General features: G+C 43.3%; 1 protein-coding gene across 1 annotated transcript; it reads left to right on the top strand.

Moving 5' to 3' along the window:
• The first annotated feature begins 249 nt into the window (after positions 1 to 249).
• On the top strand, positions 250 to 15,328 carry arhgap40 (Rho GTPase activating protein 40). The gene is made up of 15 exons (XM_079156647.1): positions 250 to 431; positions 2,428 to 2,651; positions 3,822 to 4,042; positions 4,851 to 4,929; positions 5,637 to 5,785; positions 6,646 to 6,811; positions 7,231 to 7,322; positions 7,790 to 7,867; positions 8,489 to 8,648; positions 9,353 to 9,435; positions 10,447 to 10,653; positions 11,063 to 11,206; positions 11,490 to 11,641; positions 11,823 to 11,878; positions 12,481 to 15,328. The coding sequence occupies exons 1-15, from the start codon at positions 283 to 285 to the stop codon at positions 12,585 to 12,587; spliced, it is 2,067 nt and encodes a 688-aa protein (XP_079012773.1). The 5' UTR covers positions 250 to 282; the 3' UTR covers positions 12,588 to 15,328.
• The last annotated feature ends 3,476 nt before the right edge of the window (positions 15,329 to 18,804 follow it).

Here is an 18,804-nt window from a genome sequence, read left to right as displayed (position 1 = left end):
GAGGCATGCAGGCAGGGCGTATCTCCTCAGGGTGGCGAGGGAGGGGACAGGTGTGAATGATGCGTTAATGTACAGGGAGTCGTTACTCCCTCCCGCATTCCAGCTTCAGCTCCACTCAGCCCCAAAGCCTCGGTGAACAACAACACTTTCTGTCACCGCACAGAGAAGCTGGAGCAGCGGACAGATTTACACCACACTCACATGGTGTCCAACCAACAGGACTGGATGAAGCTAGGTTTTGGTGCCGGATTGTAATCCCTGGATTCCTTTAGCATTGTGGATATGAAAGGCAGAGAGGAGGTATTGGTGGGCAGGCTCGGAACCACCATGCAGTTTCCACGCGCCAGGTTGAGCCGTTTCAGGCTTGGTCCTAGCCTAAGCCCAGCGAGGAGCAAGCGTGTGAAGCCGTCCTCCCAAAAGAAAAAAGCCAGGTATGTGTGACGAGATGGAGCGAGAGCTGGAGCTGGATCAGCGGGATCAAAGTCATAAATGTTTTTGGTGAAAGTTTGAATGTTGTCTGTGCTTGAAATGAAGTCGTGCAGATGGCACACTGTGTGGTAAAATCCCCAAATAACCAGTGCAGAGCCACTGCAGTTATGGTACGTGTAGTTCATGCTGCGGTGTCTGCCAACTTTTTTAAATGGTGGCTATTTTTGGACACTTGTCGGAACAGACACACCTTCATTTGTGGGATAGAAAAAAAGTTTCTCTTGAGAAAGTTTGAGTCGTTTTAATGTCAATAATAATACTCACATATATATATAATTTTACTCTCATTTACTTTTTTGTTGCATTCCCTGTAGTTGAAGTGGATCCAGAGTGCACTGCTGTGAGTCAGCTGTCTGCAGACATCTGATCTCTCAGGCTTGATGTGTTTTAGTAGCAGGTTGTGAGCACACATTTTGACTTTGGACAGCTGTGTGTGAGGGATATAGTGAGCTAGATGTTGTATGACAATAATAGCCTCTATTATGTCTATATTGCATCAATGCCACATGTTCGGTTCCCATACTAAATCCCATATCTAAACTCAAATTATTGGCTAAAGTTTAATACTGATCAGATAGTACCTACTATATTTAATTGTAATACTTAAAATCTGTGTTGTGTCTTCTCTTTGTCTTTAATTACACATCACGTCTTATTTATAAGCAGAGAGATTCATGTAATACCAGCCTTTATAGGTTTGTCCAAATCGTAAATTAAAAACAATGATGCAAATGATGGTCTAACAATCTTACTGTGACTAAAGCACAGTATTCAAAGTGGATCTGCCTAGAGTTGAAACAGTTGATTCACAGAAAAATTGGCCAACAACAACTAGGACAACTGACTCACTGATTAAGTAATTTGTCAAGCATTCATGACAAACATCGTCTTGGTTGTGAGGATTAGTTTCTTTGCTTTGTGTTCTTGTTAGGCAGGTCTGGTTTATATATACTTTGTATTTCTCTTTTTTCTAGTTCTGGTTCTTTGCAAAGAGGCTTTTGATGAATTAAGTACCCCCCCCCCCCCCCCCCCCCCCCCCCCCCCCACACACACACACACACACACACATTTCCACTCAGAGATGCCTTCAAACTGGTTTAACACACCGACGCATTGATCAGGAACAAATCTGTCCTGGCTTCAACAGACATGTTGTTGGTTTTGGCATCACAGCTCAAAAGTACGACAGGTATTTTTGGCTCCGATACATCGGACAACTATGATTTCATTGTCTGTCAGCCATCAGCCATTCCTCAGGCATGGACGCGTGTGGTTTGGTATGTCTCTCTAGATTTGCTGACCAGAAGAATGTGACTGAACCGCACATCGATGGAGTGACTCAGCCGACCACTTCCTGTGATCACCATGTCACATTTCAGTGCCCGAGGGTGCAAGTGTGTCTTGCAGCTGAGTGTGTCCCATTGTTGTAAGGGAACAGTTGTACCATCTCTTGTTGAGTCATTCACAAGAAACGCTGGCTGCATTTTTTTTTTCATGCTGGTTTTCAGAAAAACAATCGGAGTTTGGAGAATCGTTTTTTGTATTTCGTTAGATATTCTTCCGTTGCTGGTGGGTCGCAGTCGTGTATCTGTTTCAGCAGATGAAGGGGTGTGACCCATAGGAAAACAGATCTCACATTGCTACAGTGACATCTAGTGGATCTACAGGGTACTATGCCTCCAGGACACATTTTGCAAGAACAATAGAGACCCCCCTTTGTGTCCGCTCTCGCCATCGCGCTCCTCTCTCCGGCCCTCTCTCTCCCATCCCGCTCCTCTTGTCTCTCCATCTCTCTGGGCTCCCCCCCCCGGCTGACTCTTCCTCCCTCGCATCGCTCCGGTCGTCGTTCCTCCTGTGTTTGTATGTGTCTTTGCGTTTCTGCCCGCTTGTTTGCATGCATGCGTGCGATCTCTTTACGTGTGTGTATGTCTGTACCAGAAATCCCAGCCCCACCGAGATGAGCGTGGAGCCCTGGGCCAGCCCGCAGGACCAGGCAGCAGCAGAGCACTCACACGGAGCACACGCGCTATCCTCCCAGGACCAGGAGCAGCACCCCGACAAACTCTGCCTGGATTCCTTCTGGAGTGAGGTGGAGACCATTCGACTGGGGAGTGGCTACACAGACCTCGACTGCAGCAGGAGAGACTCCAGACAGTCGGAAGGTAAATACCGCATGACCGCTGCTGTGCGAGTGGTGTAGGATGGACAGAAAGAGCTGAGGTCATCATGTGGTAGAAATGCAAAGCGTGAGTGCTTAACGCAGCTGCTGCTGCTGAGACACTCCATGAAATGATGCTGTCGACATGGCCACAGATCAGGTGTCACTCATGCAGCAAAAGAAACGCTCGTCGCCATGGCAACGCTATCAAACACTTTGTGGCAGGGAGTGTTTTATGTGCACGAGCCACAAAGCCGTTCATGATGGGGATGCTCTTTTATTATGTTCTGTACTTGTGATTGTGTTCATTGTACCCTTTAACAGATCTAAATCATGGTATGTTAAACAGAAACACTCCTTTTAAATGAATTAATGAGGAAAACCCTCTGAAGTCTGGATTTTGGTGTGTGAGTGAGTCTATGCCCCATTATTATTCTGAGAGAGTGAACAATTTTTTTGTTCTTCTTTATTAATCTGAAACATCGTCCTACCTACTGTATTTAGTGTCCAAGATCAGGTTGCACCAGCTCTTCATTGGGTTCACACTTATAACACGAGTGATTACAAAGCGGAGGTTTACAGCTAGCTGTTGCTAAACATTTGCACTCATTAGCTGCCAGGTGTAACTGTTGCGTATCTAACTGAATTGACAGACAAAGCTAACGTTAGCTAATATAGAGTGAACGGGTAAAGAGATAAGACGGAATAGGCTTGACACATCTGACCTGACACATGACTGTTTAATAACGATGAAGATTTCCAATTACAGTTGACAAATAACTAAAAACCTTATGCTACGTTTTGCTAATTACCTAATAGCATCACTCAGTCTGAAACACACATATTTGATCATCTATGCAGACATAAACAAAACTAATTCATACGTTCCTTTAGCTAAAGACTGGCAGTTATGTTGAATATATTGTTGCAGCCTGTGGTGCTGCATTGACTTCCTGTTTACACAATCCATTGCTTTTGATTGGACTGTGCTACAGATGTTTCCTAGTACAAACCAGGTCCAGTCATCTACACCTCATTTTATACATTACATTCCATCAAAATAATAATGTATTGCATTTCAAATGGCATTTTGTGTTGTTATGTTGTTGCTGTCGCCTCTGTGTGTTGTTGCCTGTCTGTATCTTTCACTGTCTGTTGTGTCTCTGTGTCTCAGAAGGCGAACAGGAGGAGCAGTGGTTGGCCGATGCTGGCTTATCGACCCTCATCAGCGAGGACAGCGAGGATGTAGACAAAGCGGTGCTGCTGTCCACTCTGACCCGGACCCAGGCCGAGGCCGTGCAGCGTCGACTGGATTCCTACACGCTGTCCCTCCGCAAGAGGAACAAACCGGCCCCGCGAGACGTTCGCGACATCTTCCACTCCCCCATCGCTCAGGTCAGGACTTTGAAGCACCTTTGAAAAAAGTTGTTCTGTAACTCACCACAGCCTCTGACACCCCGACAGAGGGGGGAAAGCAAGAGAAAGCTAGCTCTCCATGACTTCAAATAATGTAAAAATAGGAGAAAAAATATATGAGTGACTTTGTTTACATCTACCCACAAGAAAATGCAAAGACCAGTCTCAGGCTTACTGTCATGCTGTCAAAGCTGCATGCAGAGAAATATGACATTATCCATTTCCCTGGTGACTGTCAGGACTCAGCGAGGGACTTTCTATTGTTCCAGTGTGTTGTGCTGTGAGTTGTCTTGTTCTATGCAGAGGGACTGACCCGTGACAATAAAGGCAAATCACATGTAAAGGCCATGCTTTGTCCTCCCTGTCTGCCTGAGCAGCCCTGAGAGGGGAATAGATACACTGCTCCTCTGATCCTTATCAGTCCTTTATCAAAGGAAACACTTTTCATATCCATCTCCATCTGCTCAGTGGACACTATGAAACACGACTACTATTCCCAGTGGTGGACAAAATATTAAAGGACTGATATTGTTAACAAAAGTAGTTCCTTAGAGAAAGTGTTGTGTACTGGGACATCTATTACATGTCTGTCCATCCCGCGAGACGGATCTTTTTCTCAGTTGCTCTTCCTGAGGTTTTCTTTTTTTGGACAGAGCATGTTGTATCCTGTACACAGATCGTAAAGCCTCCTGAGGAAAGTTTGTGATTTGCTAGATTGGGCTGCATACAATTTGACTTGACTTTGACATGCGTTTGTGACGTGTCAATAAATGCTCTCTTTCACCAGAGCCTTCTTCCTGAGTCCCAGCATAGCGAAGACTCTCCCCAAACCAGCATGGCATCGGTTGCCAAAACACCACTTTCAGGTAAGAGCTACATACAGTAAGCCAAAATTAAAACGAGAAAGTAACTACTCATAGTTTTAACTACAAATTAACAGCCACATGTCTCTTTAAAAATACATACATGAAGAAGAAGAAGAAGTCAGGTGAGCAGCAGATTTGTGAGGTCCTGATGAGGGATCGTCTGTTGGGATCAGGCCACAGCCCCGTCATCTATCTTCTATTTGGTTCAGATTAATCCCCGGATAACTCCCCATGTCAAAATGCAGCTGCTGTAGAAAGTCCCTGTCCTCACAGTGTTGAGTTCACTGGCCAAATCGCAAAGTTTCGAATAGTATTTAGGTTTTTGTACTGAGGAAAAACTAAAGAGGGAAACAAATGCAGTTGCTGACGCTTTGACAGTGGAGAAAAGGCCATAATATTACAGGGGCCACAGTAAATGGTGACATCTGTATTTGGTCAAAGTTTTCTATATGAGTTCTACTTTCTCTAAACAGATTCTCTAAATACTTCTGCCAAATGTTTCTTTTGCTATGTTTTCGGGAGATAAAAGAGATAAAAAGAGCATGCGGGTACATTTCCTCATATCAATGGACTTTTTTATCTGATGTTTTTCTTCCTCTTGTTCTCTCGTGTAGTGTGCATTCAAATTAGATTTCTATGACTTCCCTCACAGTTGACTTCCCCATTTGTACTAATAGATTGGAGTTTGTGTGCGTTTCCCCACTCAGCTGTGACGCCGGAGCATCATAGAGGCGCTCCGAAAGAGGAGTTCTTGATCACCGACGTGGCTTACTGCGAACAGGCCGTCATCTTCCTCAAGCAGGCCAAACTTCCGCAGAACAACAGCCAACGCCGAAAAGAGGATGGCACCCTGCCTGTAAGCACCGAAACACTTCCACCTCTCCTTCTCATGACTGTAGCTCTCGCTGCCCTTCAGGGAAATGTTATTTCAAATTGGGAACTTTGTAAATGTTCCAGTGATGTCATAAAATGGGAAGACAATTTGCAAATTGGGCACAAAAGCGAAATACTTTTTGTACTTCCTATAGCAATTTTCTTTTGGTGGGTGTGAAAGAACATCGGACATCTATTTACAAAAGGACATGATAATAATCACATTACAATCATACATCTTTGGTAATGCAGGAAAAATAAATCTCAGTCATTTGGGGCTTTTGGACTCTTGGATAAAGTTGGATATTTTAACCAAATGTTCACTATACATTTGAGTCTCTGTTTGGACCTAAATATTTTTGGGTAGTTTTCATGTAAACCTGTTAAGACTCACGCTCACAAACAAATGTTAATGTTCGCCAAGTGTAATCGGCCCTGCTGTTGGTTAGATAACAGGGTTAAGCAAAATACAGGAAAGAGGGAATTAGCTCCCAACAACAGAATAGTTGTTGTGTCACTGAGTCCAGCAGATTTATTCTTCTATTCTTCAGGAATAAGTGTCCTCAGCAAAAGGGAAGAATTTGCATTCTTAAACGTGTTAATTAAACATGCATGGATACTGTTGCCACACTGCTTAGAGCATTAATCAAGGGAATGGCCGATGTCCATTATGTTTCAATGAGTATTGTGTAAATGATTTGACACTGTCGACCGTTTCTTCTTTATCCCATTCTCCCTTCCTGTGCTTTTTTTTTGCTTCTTTGTCTTTCTTTACCTCTTCACCTCCACTTGCCACCTCTCAACTCCAATCCTCCTCACTTTTCACCGCCTTCACCTTCTCAGCGGGTGATCTGCCCCAAGTGTCGTCTCGGAGTGACTCGTATTCAGGATCTCTCCCACTCTGACATGAAGAAGGTGCGTCAGCTGGCTCTCATCGACATGACGGCGCTGTGCGACCTCTTGGAGCTGGAGGTCAAAAGGCACAAAACCGGCAAGAGGAAAATCCCAGGTATGGCAGCACTGACACACGAAGAGAGCACTTCACACACACACACACACACACACACACACACACACACACACACACACACACACACACAAGGAAAGCTTTCACTCATTTCTGCAGACTTCCTCCTTTTTTCCCTACAGTCTGGAATTAAATCTAAACATACTCCTGCCTCTTTAATTCATATTTTTCGTAGTAGCTGTTTCTGCATACATAACAACTCTGAAACTTAACTTTTGGTGACACATTCACACTCAGTAGTACATTAATCAGCCATAACTAATTAGCCATAGTATGACACACTGCAGGTATGTCGGTACACACACACACTTACAAACACAACACAGGAAAATGTCTCCCTTATGCAACTTTGGCTGAACGTCAACGTGAGACGACTGAATGACACGTTGTGTCTTTCACAGAGAGCACGCTCTACGGTGTGCCGCTGGCCACGCTGCTGGAGAATGATCAGAAAATTAAGCCCAACAGCACTATTCCTCTCTTCATGCAGGCGGTAAGAACCCGAAACATTTTGTATGACCTTAGAAATCAGTAAGTGTGTGATGAAAATGGTTCCACGTGCTTTTTATCTGACCGTAGCAGGTTTATCTGTACCGTACGTGGGCTTGGGAGTTAATTGAGCGAATAATCTAATGTGCTTATAATATATCACTTCTGTTTTCCTCCCTTGGTCTGATCCAAGACGACAGTTTTGACCATATTTTGCACAGCATGTGTTCAGCACATTTTTGCTTTTGTTGAACCTGCAAAACATGCCTTCAGATAGAAGCACATAAAACAACCTCAGTGTCCTCTGCATGTGAAAAGCTTTGACCACACCCTGTACGTAGCAGCAGTTACTGAGAATAACCAGCAGAGGTGAGCAAGAGATTCTTATCTACTGATGCCTGACTCTCTGCTAATGTCTCTCTCTCTCCTCCCTCCCTCTCGCTCCCTTTGTCTCTCTCTCTTTCTTTGCAGTTGTTGTCATTTTTGGAAAAGAAAGGTGTTGATTCGGAGGGGATCCTGCGGGTTCCAGGATCTCAGTCAAGAATCAAGGTACAACATTTGGATACACATGGTTTATGTCATACATACCTTGACACTGCACCAACTTACCACATTCCTTTTTGTAATTGTATATTTGAAGCAAAGACATGAAAAAACAAAAAGGTTGCATGACCTTACGGGCAGCCAAGATATTGACACTGTTAAATGTCAGAAGTGCCCGAACAGCAGTGAAGAAAATCAAACAGCTTCACTGAGTTTAAGTATAGTTGACATTTAGAAAAGTCCAATGAGACGAAATCAATTGTGGGTTTTTTTTCAGCTTCTGTTGCCAGATTCCCCCTCTGACACTGTATTTAATTCAGCACATTCACAGTAGCTGGTGAATCAATAAAACTAAAGCAGACAGAAGAGGGCGCCATTTAGCGTCAGGAGAAACTACTGGGATTGAACAATCAAGTGTCTTTGACAGATAATGGATTTGGCAACAATGATCATTTAAAGAGAATCAACTTAATATTTTGGCACTTACTTTTTCATCTTTACAAAATATTATACCATTATGATAGTTGTTCTTGTTCCCAAGTTAAATCATTAGACACAATGTGGGTAGACAAGAAAACAGAGCTTAACACTGACAGTGTGTCTGTGGTCATTGTTTTCTACCTGCAGCTGCTGCAGCAGACATTGGAGACCAACTTCTACTCGGGGCAGGTCAGCTGGGACGAGGTGAGTCCGAACGACGCCGCCGCGCTGCTTAAGAAGTTCATCAGGGAACTGCCCGCTCCTCTGCTCTCCCCCGAGTACCTCAACACCTTCAGCGCCGTTAGAGGTCAGTGTGCGACGTTTTGCATCTCTTTAAATCTTTCAGTTTCAGGACGCATCGCAGCGTACTCGGCTTCTCTGTGGTTACATAATGAACAGAGCTGTGACCAAACAGTATATCAGGATGCAGGTGGGTGGAGTATTTGAAGTGACTGATTTTATTGTGTATGGCAAGTTGCATATTGACCGTACACATCAGGCATACACATTAACTCCTCTTCTCTTCCTCTACATGACTTCTATTACATGCTACATGACAGTCTGCTGCCCACTTTTCCAGACAGCTCCGCAGGGTTCACATTATAATTACCTGAGTCTCTTCTCCGTGACGCTTACCTTTTCTGCTCCAGCTGAGAATGCAGCATTAAGATGAACAAGTTGATAGCCTTTTAAGAGCAGCTGTAAAAAGATCTGCTATTCTCACATTGGTTTCACATTAATGAAAGAATGGACTGATATTATTAATATGATCTGATTGATGACTCACTGATGTTTAGTTTGCGAAGACAATCTTTTCAAGGTGATAAACGACGTGTGACCACAGAGACATAAGCTAACAAACCTAATGGCCACCTGTCACAATGTCATTAATCTTTAAGTATCCCATTACCCTCCGCCAAATGCAGAGGAAATGAAGAAGGTGTGTGTGTGTGTGCGTGCGTGTGTGTGTGTGTCTTAGACCTGTCTTATTTTTGCTTTCTCTGCCTTCAGACATCACGGAGCTGAGACAGAAACTCCACATGTTGAACCTGCTCATCTTGCTGCTGCCTGAGCCTAATAGAAGCACACTGAAGGTACTCACTGAAGGAACACACACACACACACACACACACACACACACACACACACACACACGCACACACGCATGCACGCGCGCAGAGTATATCAAAGCTACACCTTCATTAACTACAACAGCAAAATATTCCTTTCCACATAAGTACATACATGAGTAATAATAAACTAATAATGTAATATATGATAGTTTAACACTCAAACAGGCAATTTTTCCAAAAACGTTTTCTTTTGATACTTTAAGTCATTTTTTGTTAATGTACTTCACGTGCTTTTACATAGCTAACATGTTCAATTCGTATTTTTACAGAGTGGATGTGAATGCTTCCTCCACCATGCACACACTTGACCTACAGGCACAGTAGAGGTTGAAAACTAGCTTCATAAATGAAAGAGTCAAGTTTGAACATTTCTTTTCATCTTCAAGGATTGAAAACACATAATCCATAAATGACTTAAAAAGTGTTAAACTGGCCTTAAACCTTTATTCAACATTCCTTCACATGCTGTCACTTAATGTTGTCACAAATTCATCCCAGTTTACGCTCTCATGAAACTCGACATACCAAAGCACGGATTCACGATGCATTACTATATTGTTCTGCCCCTAATCCACATTTTAAACACCCTGCTCTGTTATGTAACGGCTTGCATTAACCATGACTCACTTACACCGACACAAGTGTGCAGTCCGCTCCGCTTATAGCATCCAGGAGCATGAGACCCACCTGAACTAATTACTTTGACTCCAGCGGAGGCAGCTGAAACTTACTGTGCATTAACATACTTGTCAGTCGAGGTGTTACAGATGATTCAGTCACTGTGATAATTCCCTTTACTCCATTTTGTGCGTCGGTGTAAGTGGCCTCTCAACATTTACTCATTGCTCAGTTGAAAGTGAGCGTCTTTCAACTGTTTAAAAGCTGGAATGTTCGACCCCTCATTACATATATTATGATAAAAGATCCACCTTTGATTTCACATATGCATGTCTGCACCTGTGTGTTCTTCAGGCCCTCCTCGAGTTCCTCAGTAAGGTGGTGTCTAGGGAGAAGAGGAACAGGATGAACCTGTGGGCCGTAGCGACCATCATGGCTCCCAACCTCTTCCTCCATAAAGCCGTCCCCAGCAGACTGACGGAAGGGACAGAGAAAGGACATGCGGAGAAGGCAGCTGATGTCATGAGGCTCCTCATCCGCTACCAGGACCTGCTCTGGACGGTAAGACAGCCCAGATGTTCAACCTCACGAGGAGAGGATTGTTGGTTTTACTGCAGAAACATTAGATGTAATAATGTTATTATTTAGAGGCTGTTGTTCGTTTTCTACATGTGCTAATAATAAAAAAATGGTCTTCTTTAAACTTTTTTTTTGTAACAAAGACTGAAGCAACACTCGTATCAAAAACGTGGCGTTTAATATCCCGGTTGTCATCTAGCAACTGGAAATTGAATATCGGCAAAAGCAGTAATTCAATTTAACTTGAAGATCAATCCTTGACTTTGGAAATTCTTGTTTACAAAATTCCCTTATTTGCTTTTTTTCTGGCTCAAATTGTAATTGCGTAAATATTTCTTGTCATGAAAATACATCCATCACAAATGTTGCATCATGTTCCCTTTCTCTTCAGATCCCCAATTTCCTCATGGGCCAGGTGCGTAAGCTCAATGAGAACAGCAACCGGCGTTACCAGTTCTACGATCGCCGCATCAAGAACCTGCTGAGGAAGATCCACACAGACAGCCGCGAAAAACCTGATAAAAACACCTCAGAGGTGAGCTGGTTTTACAACCCCGCTCTGCTTCATACACTCTTCTTGCAGTACACTCAGGCGACAGCAATGTCCAATAGAGTATAATTACAGCAATCAATGACTACAACAAATCTCACTTCTTGTGGTGAAAAGCTCCTCAAACACTGATTAAACTTGGGAAAACGGTATCACTGTTGAAGCTGCATACTCTCATGCTGTCATTCAAATGTTTCAAGGTGTTTGCTGTGGAAACGTCATTGTTTTAGTATCCAAAGTTGATACGGGGATTTATTTTGCCCTGCAGCCGTGTCGCACAGTGAAGATCCAGGTCGGGGACCTGGTGAGCAGCACCATGGAGTTCCAGCTCAACATCAACTCCCGAGCCTCAGACCTGCTCGCCCAGTTTCAGCGCCAGTCTGTCCGCAGCCCGGACAACGGAAAGGGCAAAATGCGAAGGTACGATACTGCACAGACTTAGATTTTGTTACGTAATGCGCACAGCAGTTCAGTTTAAGCTTTTTAGTCGTAGTAATGGTGTCACTTTTGTCACCTGTATTCCTTTCAGAGAATCATATTTACAATTTGTCCACGTTTATGAAAAAAAAAAGGATGTTACATAAGTGTTGTCTCTCAACAGAAACGGCTCTGTGGCGTACCCTGAATGCGCCCTGTACGAGGTGGGAGGGAATATTGGTAAGTTGGAAGTGGCTTCAGCGTTTTCTCTGGCCGGAGCGGCGCTGACATTTGCATGTCCTTCTGCTCATTGAGCTGATGAGGGTAGCGAGGTCTTAGGTAATGAACTGTGCAAACATCAGAAGAGATTTGAGCGGTGCATCTGCAGTTATCAGAGCAGACAAATGCTTATTACACACATGTCTGTGCGCTCACAGGAAAGACTGAAAAAAACGTATTCAGCCAGTTCAGCTTCTGTAAAACTTCTGAATCTTCACCTTAGTAGAGATTATTGAACTTTGATCACTGTTTTGATAGAAAACACAAATCCTGAATTGATGCTCGAGCTGAAAAAAATTTAATTTTGCAAGAAATAAATAGCTTTTCAGTATCCGTATCAAACAAAATAGCACATTTAAAGACATAAATTTGGGTTCTAAGAACTGGGAGTGACATCTTTAAGAATGTGACTAATTGAGACTATAATCGGAAGATGAATCAATAAGAAAAATATTCATCAGCTGCATCCATAATTAATATGCAAAATGAACCCTACATTTTTTTTATATTTTAAAATTCCAACAATACAGGCTTTTAGTAATTTTTGGGTGTGTTTTCTGCAGGTGAGCACTGCCTGGATCCCGACACACACCTTCTGGATTTGTACAACAGCAACTCTGGAGGAGAGTGGGTCATCAAGATGAAACCCAACGCCAGCAGACAGCTGTGAAGGATGGACGAACAGATCGGGGAACAGGTTGCTGAAGAAGGACAAAGGCAGAGCCTAAAAAAAAAGATCAAATCCACACAGCCCTCTCTTCTTGTCCTTTTCATCCTTGGAGCAGCAAGGGAGGAGGAGACAGATGGTCAGATGGAAGAAGCAGAAACAGATAGAAGGAGAATCTGCCAGGAGCAGAGCCTAAGAACTGTCTATGATCAGATGAACACACTTTGCCCTCTGTCTCTTTCCCTCTTTCCCTCTACCTTTTTTGTCTCTCTCTATTTTCCTCTTCTTTTTCCCTTCACCCCATCATTCCTCGCCTGCGTTACCATAGGGCTGCAACGCTGCAAGCGCAAAGCTGCTGATGTGACGACTCATTACTTCCGACAGAAAACCTGCTGCGTAGCAAAGAGAAGTGAGAGGCTGGGCAGTTTGGTTCACCATCTTTTCTCTCAAGCCGTCATCTCCAACCATGAGCGAGCAGATGGGGACGCAGAGCACCTCTGGCTACAGAGAGCACAGGCCCCGCCCCCTTCTCAGGCCAGCCAGACAATGTGTTTTCATATCATAGTTTTCATTCATCAGATTTTTGCAAAAAGCCGAAACATGATTCAGGAGCTTTACGTGCATATTATTGGTTAAATTGGTGTCTAATACTGCGGCAGACAGTACATATTGAACACGTGTTTTTTATCTTGACCTTGGAAACTGCCGTTAGCAGCTGTTTTGGAGATTTCGAGATCTCCAGAATAGTTACTTAGGAGACTTACATTGCAGAGAAATCTGCTTTCTCCAGGGGGTATTTACCTGAGGGAATCAGGTTTCTGTAATCCCCTCTGAAACCAAGTTTACTCAGGGAACTGCATATAAACACAGTGACCACAGTATCCATTTAGAAAACTCTAGTTTTATGTCCTGTTTCTATAATTGCTGATAATTAAAAAACAGCAACGAGAGAAAACGAATTGAAAACTGAACGCTCGTGGCGGCAGCTAACCTGGAGACAGAGCGTGACTTCAGTTACCAGCTGGTCAATCAGTAAATAGACTCACTGATACCGCTCATCTGCTTTTTATCTCTCCGCTGACCGTTTTCCAGCTCAGACATTTTGTAAGTAAACAAAGGCGAAGGATTCTTCTCTGTGCCATTCAAAGAGATTAACTGATATATTCTTATCTGTGAGACCCTGCGATCTCCTGGGCCTTATAAAAAAAAAAAAAAATCCATGGACTTCCAAGGACCCCTGACCTGTACAGAACAGTGCTCAAAGAGACTCTTTTTTTTTTTTTGATACCAAGGGATTTGGTGTCACAACCTCAAGGACAGCTACTGCACCTCTAAAGGGAGTTGTTAAGGACACAGTGAAGCTGGTCTTCAGTTCTCATTTTTAAACACATGAATGGAGCCGAAAGTGCTGAAGTGACTCTTGGGGTAAACTGGGATTATTGTTGTTATTTATATGAATGTAATGCCATTGTTGCTTCTGTATGTGATGAGTATTGTGTAGGCTAGAGAGACTTTAGGATAATGTGGAGTCGCTGCACTCAGTGTAACAGTATGTTGTGTGAAGTCAGCCATACTCAGTGTGGATATTTGCAGTGTTCTTGTACAGATTTCTTGATGCCGAGTTGTTTTTCGATACACCCTAAACAGTACAGTAAGATAAATGTCACGTGTAAATATTCATTCATTCATACACTCGGCTGTGAAGAGGCGCTGAAATCACTGCAGTAGAACTGTTGTGATTGCGTTGCGACACTCATAGTGTTCCAAACACACGCACGCAGCAAATGAATGTGTTTAACATTTTGCGCCGATCGTCAGATGCGAATCATTTACTCCTCGCAGCCGGAGCCATGTTGTTACTCCGCGGCCATTTTGTGGGAAGTGTCTCGCACTCTCCGCTCAATAGATGGAGTAATGACAGCCGGCCCTGCACCAACATCCATCAACACCCTCTGCTCCGTCTCTGTCACCTCATAATCATGGACCATAATGGCGGTGCGGAATGCATCAGAAACACACGCCGAGGAATCACATTTCTTTGATAAAGGAGAAGGTAATAAATGGCTGTTATAAATTCTGCTGCCCTGGACTCGACGACAGCAGCGGTGTGTGTGTGTGTGTGTGTGTGTGTGTGTGCATGTGTGTGATGAGCTTCATTACACAAGTCCAATTGGCCTGTCCCAGGGTCCCAGGCACAGTTCAGTGCCTCGGCACAAAGCGAGCTGATGAAACCGCCTTCTGCTGACAATCAGGAGAACTAGGTCACCTCTGAAGCAGAATCCCAGAGGGCAAGAAGTGTGAGTCCAAACACCCCCGAGGAGCCGAGAACATGGACACGTATCGGGTAAACACAACATGATGTGGAGTCACCAAAACAGGGGGCCCCGGTTTCCCACGCTACACAGGTTTTCTGTTGTTTGTGTTTGTACATATGCGAATGCGTTTGTGTGAGAGAGAGAAAGAGCTTCCTGAAACAGTGTTGTCTACATAAAATCACCCAGGGAGACGAAATGACGGACAGTTACAGTCAAATTTGTTTCCAGTTGTGGTCTAAGTGTTGTTGTGGACCTCTTATTGTCTTCATCAATGTCTTTTATTATGGTGAAGATTTTAAAACGTCAAATGACGACAGAATGTATATTTATGCCCTTTACACAAGTCATTGTTTTTAATACTTCTGTGAAAACAGTATTTGCTGTAGAACAAAACACTTTTGAAAAAAATGTTTTTGTCAATAAATGTGAATCTAATGTGGCGTCGTGATTTATTTTTTTCAATATGGGGTAATGGGTGTGGTAGAAAGATGGTATCAACAAAAGCATCATTTATCATTCTGAGCTGTGAATCTACAGCTGCATCGCACAAAGAAGCAAACATACTGTACACACACATGTGAAAACAGAGAAAATGTGATGTGAAGTATTGGTTTATTCTGCTGCCGAAATCAATAGAGAATTAACCTTGTAATGTGCGCGGGTGAAGAGGCCAGCACCGCTCAGTTCCTTGATTAATCATCGCCTCCGAATGGAAAAACCATTCGCAACTAACTGCCTCATCAACTTTGATTATTGAAGGTCTCAGCGTGTCCAAATAGCCGCGTGAAAGACAAAAGGAAGAAAACTAATGTATGATATAACATTCATTGTTTTTCTTTCACAAAATTAGAGTTGAGAGCTGTGGGCTTTGTATTTTTGGAACATGCACCATGTGGGGAATTGATCGTGGTTGAGAATGAAGTGATTAAATCCAAAAATAGATGACTACAAAATGAAATCATGATGGATTTAATATCTTCAGACTTAAAAACAGGATGTGATGACAGATATTCATTTCGAAGACTTTCCCTCAGTACAGAAAACATTAATCACACCTTTTTTTTCCTCCAACACGGCTGTTGTGAGTTAATACGGTATGTTTGGTTTTTTTCAGCCTCATTCAATAATTTCTCACAAAAGCTAAAAAAGAAAATCACCAAGCAAAGCAAACTGCAACCCTCCCAGACAGAGCAGCAGCAGCAGCAGCCAGCCTACCAGACGCAGGCCCCTTTGGCCTGCTGCAGATCTAAATTACTGTAATCAGTGGATGAAAAGCAATCAGCAGCCTTGTATGAGCTGCTGGCAGAACGCCTGACCCCCGGCTCTCTCCACCAATCAGACCGCTGCATCCCATTCACGGCTAATCACGATGCGCACTCAGAGCTCACCGCCTCCCTCACATTTGATGGAGGAAGCACTCCTCTCCTGCTTTTGTCTTTTTGTGTGGGGCTGACCGGAGTCGACCGGATTGATGAGAGATGAAGGTGCGAGCTGAAGCTTGTTCCGGCGCTCACATGGTGGCAGCCGTGGTTTCCGTCCTGGCACCATGCTATAGAGGCTCCACCACTGATGAGACAGTTTGCACAAAGTTTCACTTTTAAATGTAGACTCTAATCTCTGCTGTCAATGATGTGTTCAAGTGAAGCAGGAAACGGATAGATGCAAGGAAAAAAAACACATGTTCTGGTTTTGGGAACAGATTTACAGGACTGTAGTGAGGTAGACTAATCCCTTATTGAAATGATCCAGTGATTGGAGGGTTTGTGCCAGAAGCAGTTTAAAGCAGTTGTGTTACATTCTCATGTCAAAGTGTAATTTACTGTGAGTATTGTTTCTGGTAATGAGGACTAATATGTGCCACAGACTGTATACAAGAAGTCGACACAGTCACAGTGACATCACCTGTTAGTTTGTGGTCATTTTGAAGCCTAAAGTTTGGCATTTTGGCTTTCGTCATCTTGTTTTTTTGGCCGTTGCCATCTTGTTTTTTTTAAACCAGAAGTGACACCAGAGGGTGGAGCTGAATTTGACACTGAATACGACATTTTTAGATGACCAAAGGTTTGAATTAAGTTCGATGAACTGAAAAAACACAGTGCAAGGTTTTAAGCTGTAAGACAAAAACACTGTGAACTCTCAGACCAGACAACGTGCTGGTAGTGACCTGTCAATCACATGGTAGCCACGCCCTAAAGCATACCCTGCTTTACCGTCATTTTTACTCTGAATAGGACCATCATTTAGTAAAATGAACATCATGCAGTATTGTAGATGACTTGAAACTAGCGGTTGGGACCATAAACTCATGTTTATAGTGTTTATGTAATACATCTCCCTGATGACTATTTGAAAGAATGGAAGTTTAAGACACTTCTGCATTGGCTTCACTTTTCAGACCCGAACGTGACGCCTAATCGGTGCACAGAAATACCTACGTCACCTTTCCAACTGAGCCACGCCCACTTCAAACGCGCAGAAAAAAAAGGAATACAGAAATCTAATTCATGTGAAATAACAGAATATTTTCTTGTTGTGTTCATGTAGGTCGCCACCTCTCATTGTATGAAGCTGATTGAGAAAATATGTTTCCAGGGCCTTTAAAGGCTGTTCACCTGCTTGAGTTGCTGTCCATCTCAGATTTATTTCAGTGATGAATAATAAAGTAAAAAGCTGCTACACTTTATCAATAAAGGAATGGCTTTTTTTTGCGTATTGTCACTTCACGCAGATTTGACTCAGATTGCAGATTTGAATGGTCTAAGAAACTTGAATAAAGGAGGAGACGTCATGTGTCAGCAGGTCAAACTCTTATTTTTGACATGGATTTTTCAGTGAGGAAGAAGATGTAGATGTATTTTATATGTTATTATCAGACAGTAAGTATTCAAAGCATTGTTATGTCATAAAACATGTCTGGACAGAGTCTTTCAGTGGCTGAAAGACTAAAATGTGTCAATCTGGAGAGGTGGAGGACGGAGGAGTAAAAAAAAGTGACCAACTTTTGTAAATAACAGATGAGAAGGACAATGGGGGATGGAGGGAGAGCTTATCTGCCATGAACGAGGATGCCTCTGTCTTTGTCACATGACTCACCCCCCTCCACTCTTATCTCGACTCTCCCTTTCTTACCCTCTGCCTCCCCCCTCACTGTTTCCCACCCTCTCCTCGCTGCCAGGGGTGGATCCCAGCGTTTATCTCTACCATCCAGCCCCGGTGTCTCCTAGCAACGGTGCACGGATCATTTAACTGCCCCTGCATCCTCTGTTTTTCCACCCAGTTACATACAATATGCCAACTGCCTTAATTCACATTTTCTGTGCTTTTATGGCCCTGAAACGACCCACTGAGCCTGGCTGTTGGTGGGTTTTTTTGTGTGTAGTACTTGTCTCTCTGGCTTGTGGCACTCAAACCATATCAGTTCCACACTTGAGGCAGACAGACAGGCAGGAGAGGCTGTTCTGTCAGGACGTGTCACTCCAGGAGCCAGCAGGTGCACAAAACACACACGAACACACACACACAATCAATGGGGGAAGACAGAACTTGGCCCTCGGTCTGAAAGGCCCTCGCAGAATCAATTAGCATTTAAATTAATGAAGCGCGTAATGAAGAGAGCGCTATCTCTCCTGCAGAAAGCCGACAGACAGGCGGAGAGCTGATTGTAAATCTACATGAGGAAGACACGCTGAAAGGAACATCAAAGATATTCAAATAGCCACTTCGGCCCTTTTTTATTGAAGGAAAAGTGCCAAATTAAAAGCAGTGCTGCTTTAAATAAACCTACAATATGTATGTAGTGTTAATATAATCAAATTTCCATATAAAAAGTGCCATTAATAAAGCACATAATTAAAGATAAAATGATTGCATGGAAACGGCTGTCTTTATCTTTCAATATCCATCAG

This window comes from Pholis gunnellus, assembly GCF_910591455.1.
Source record: "Pholis gunnellus genome assembly, chromosome: 3".
In the NCBI taxonomy this organism is placed as follows: Eukaryota; Metazoa; Chordata; class Actinopteri; order Perciformes; family Pholidae; genus Pholis; species Pholis gunnellus.
Note: the sequence above shows the minus strand (reverse complement) of the source record. Positions and strands in the feature narration are given on the sequence as shown.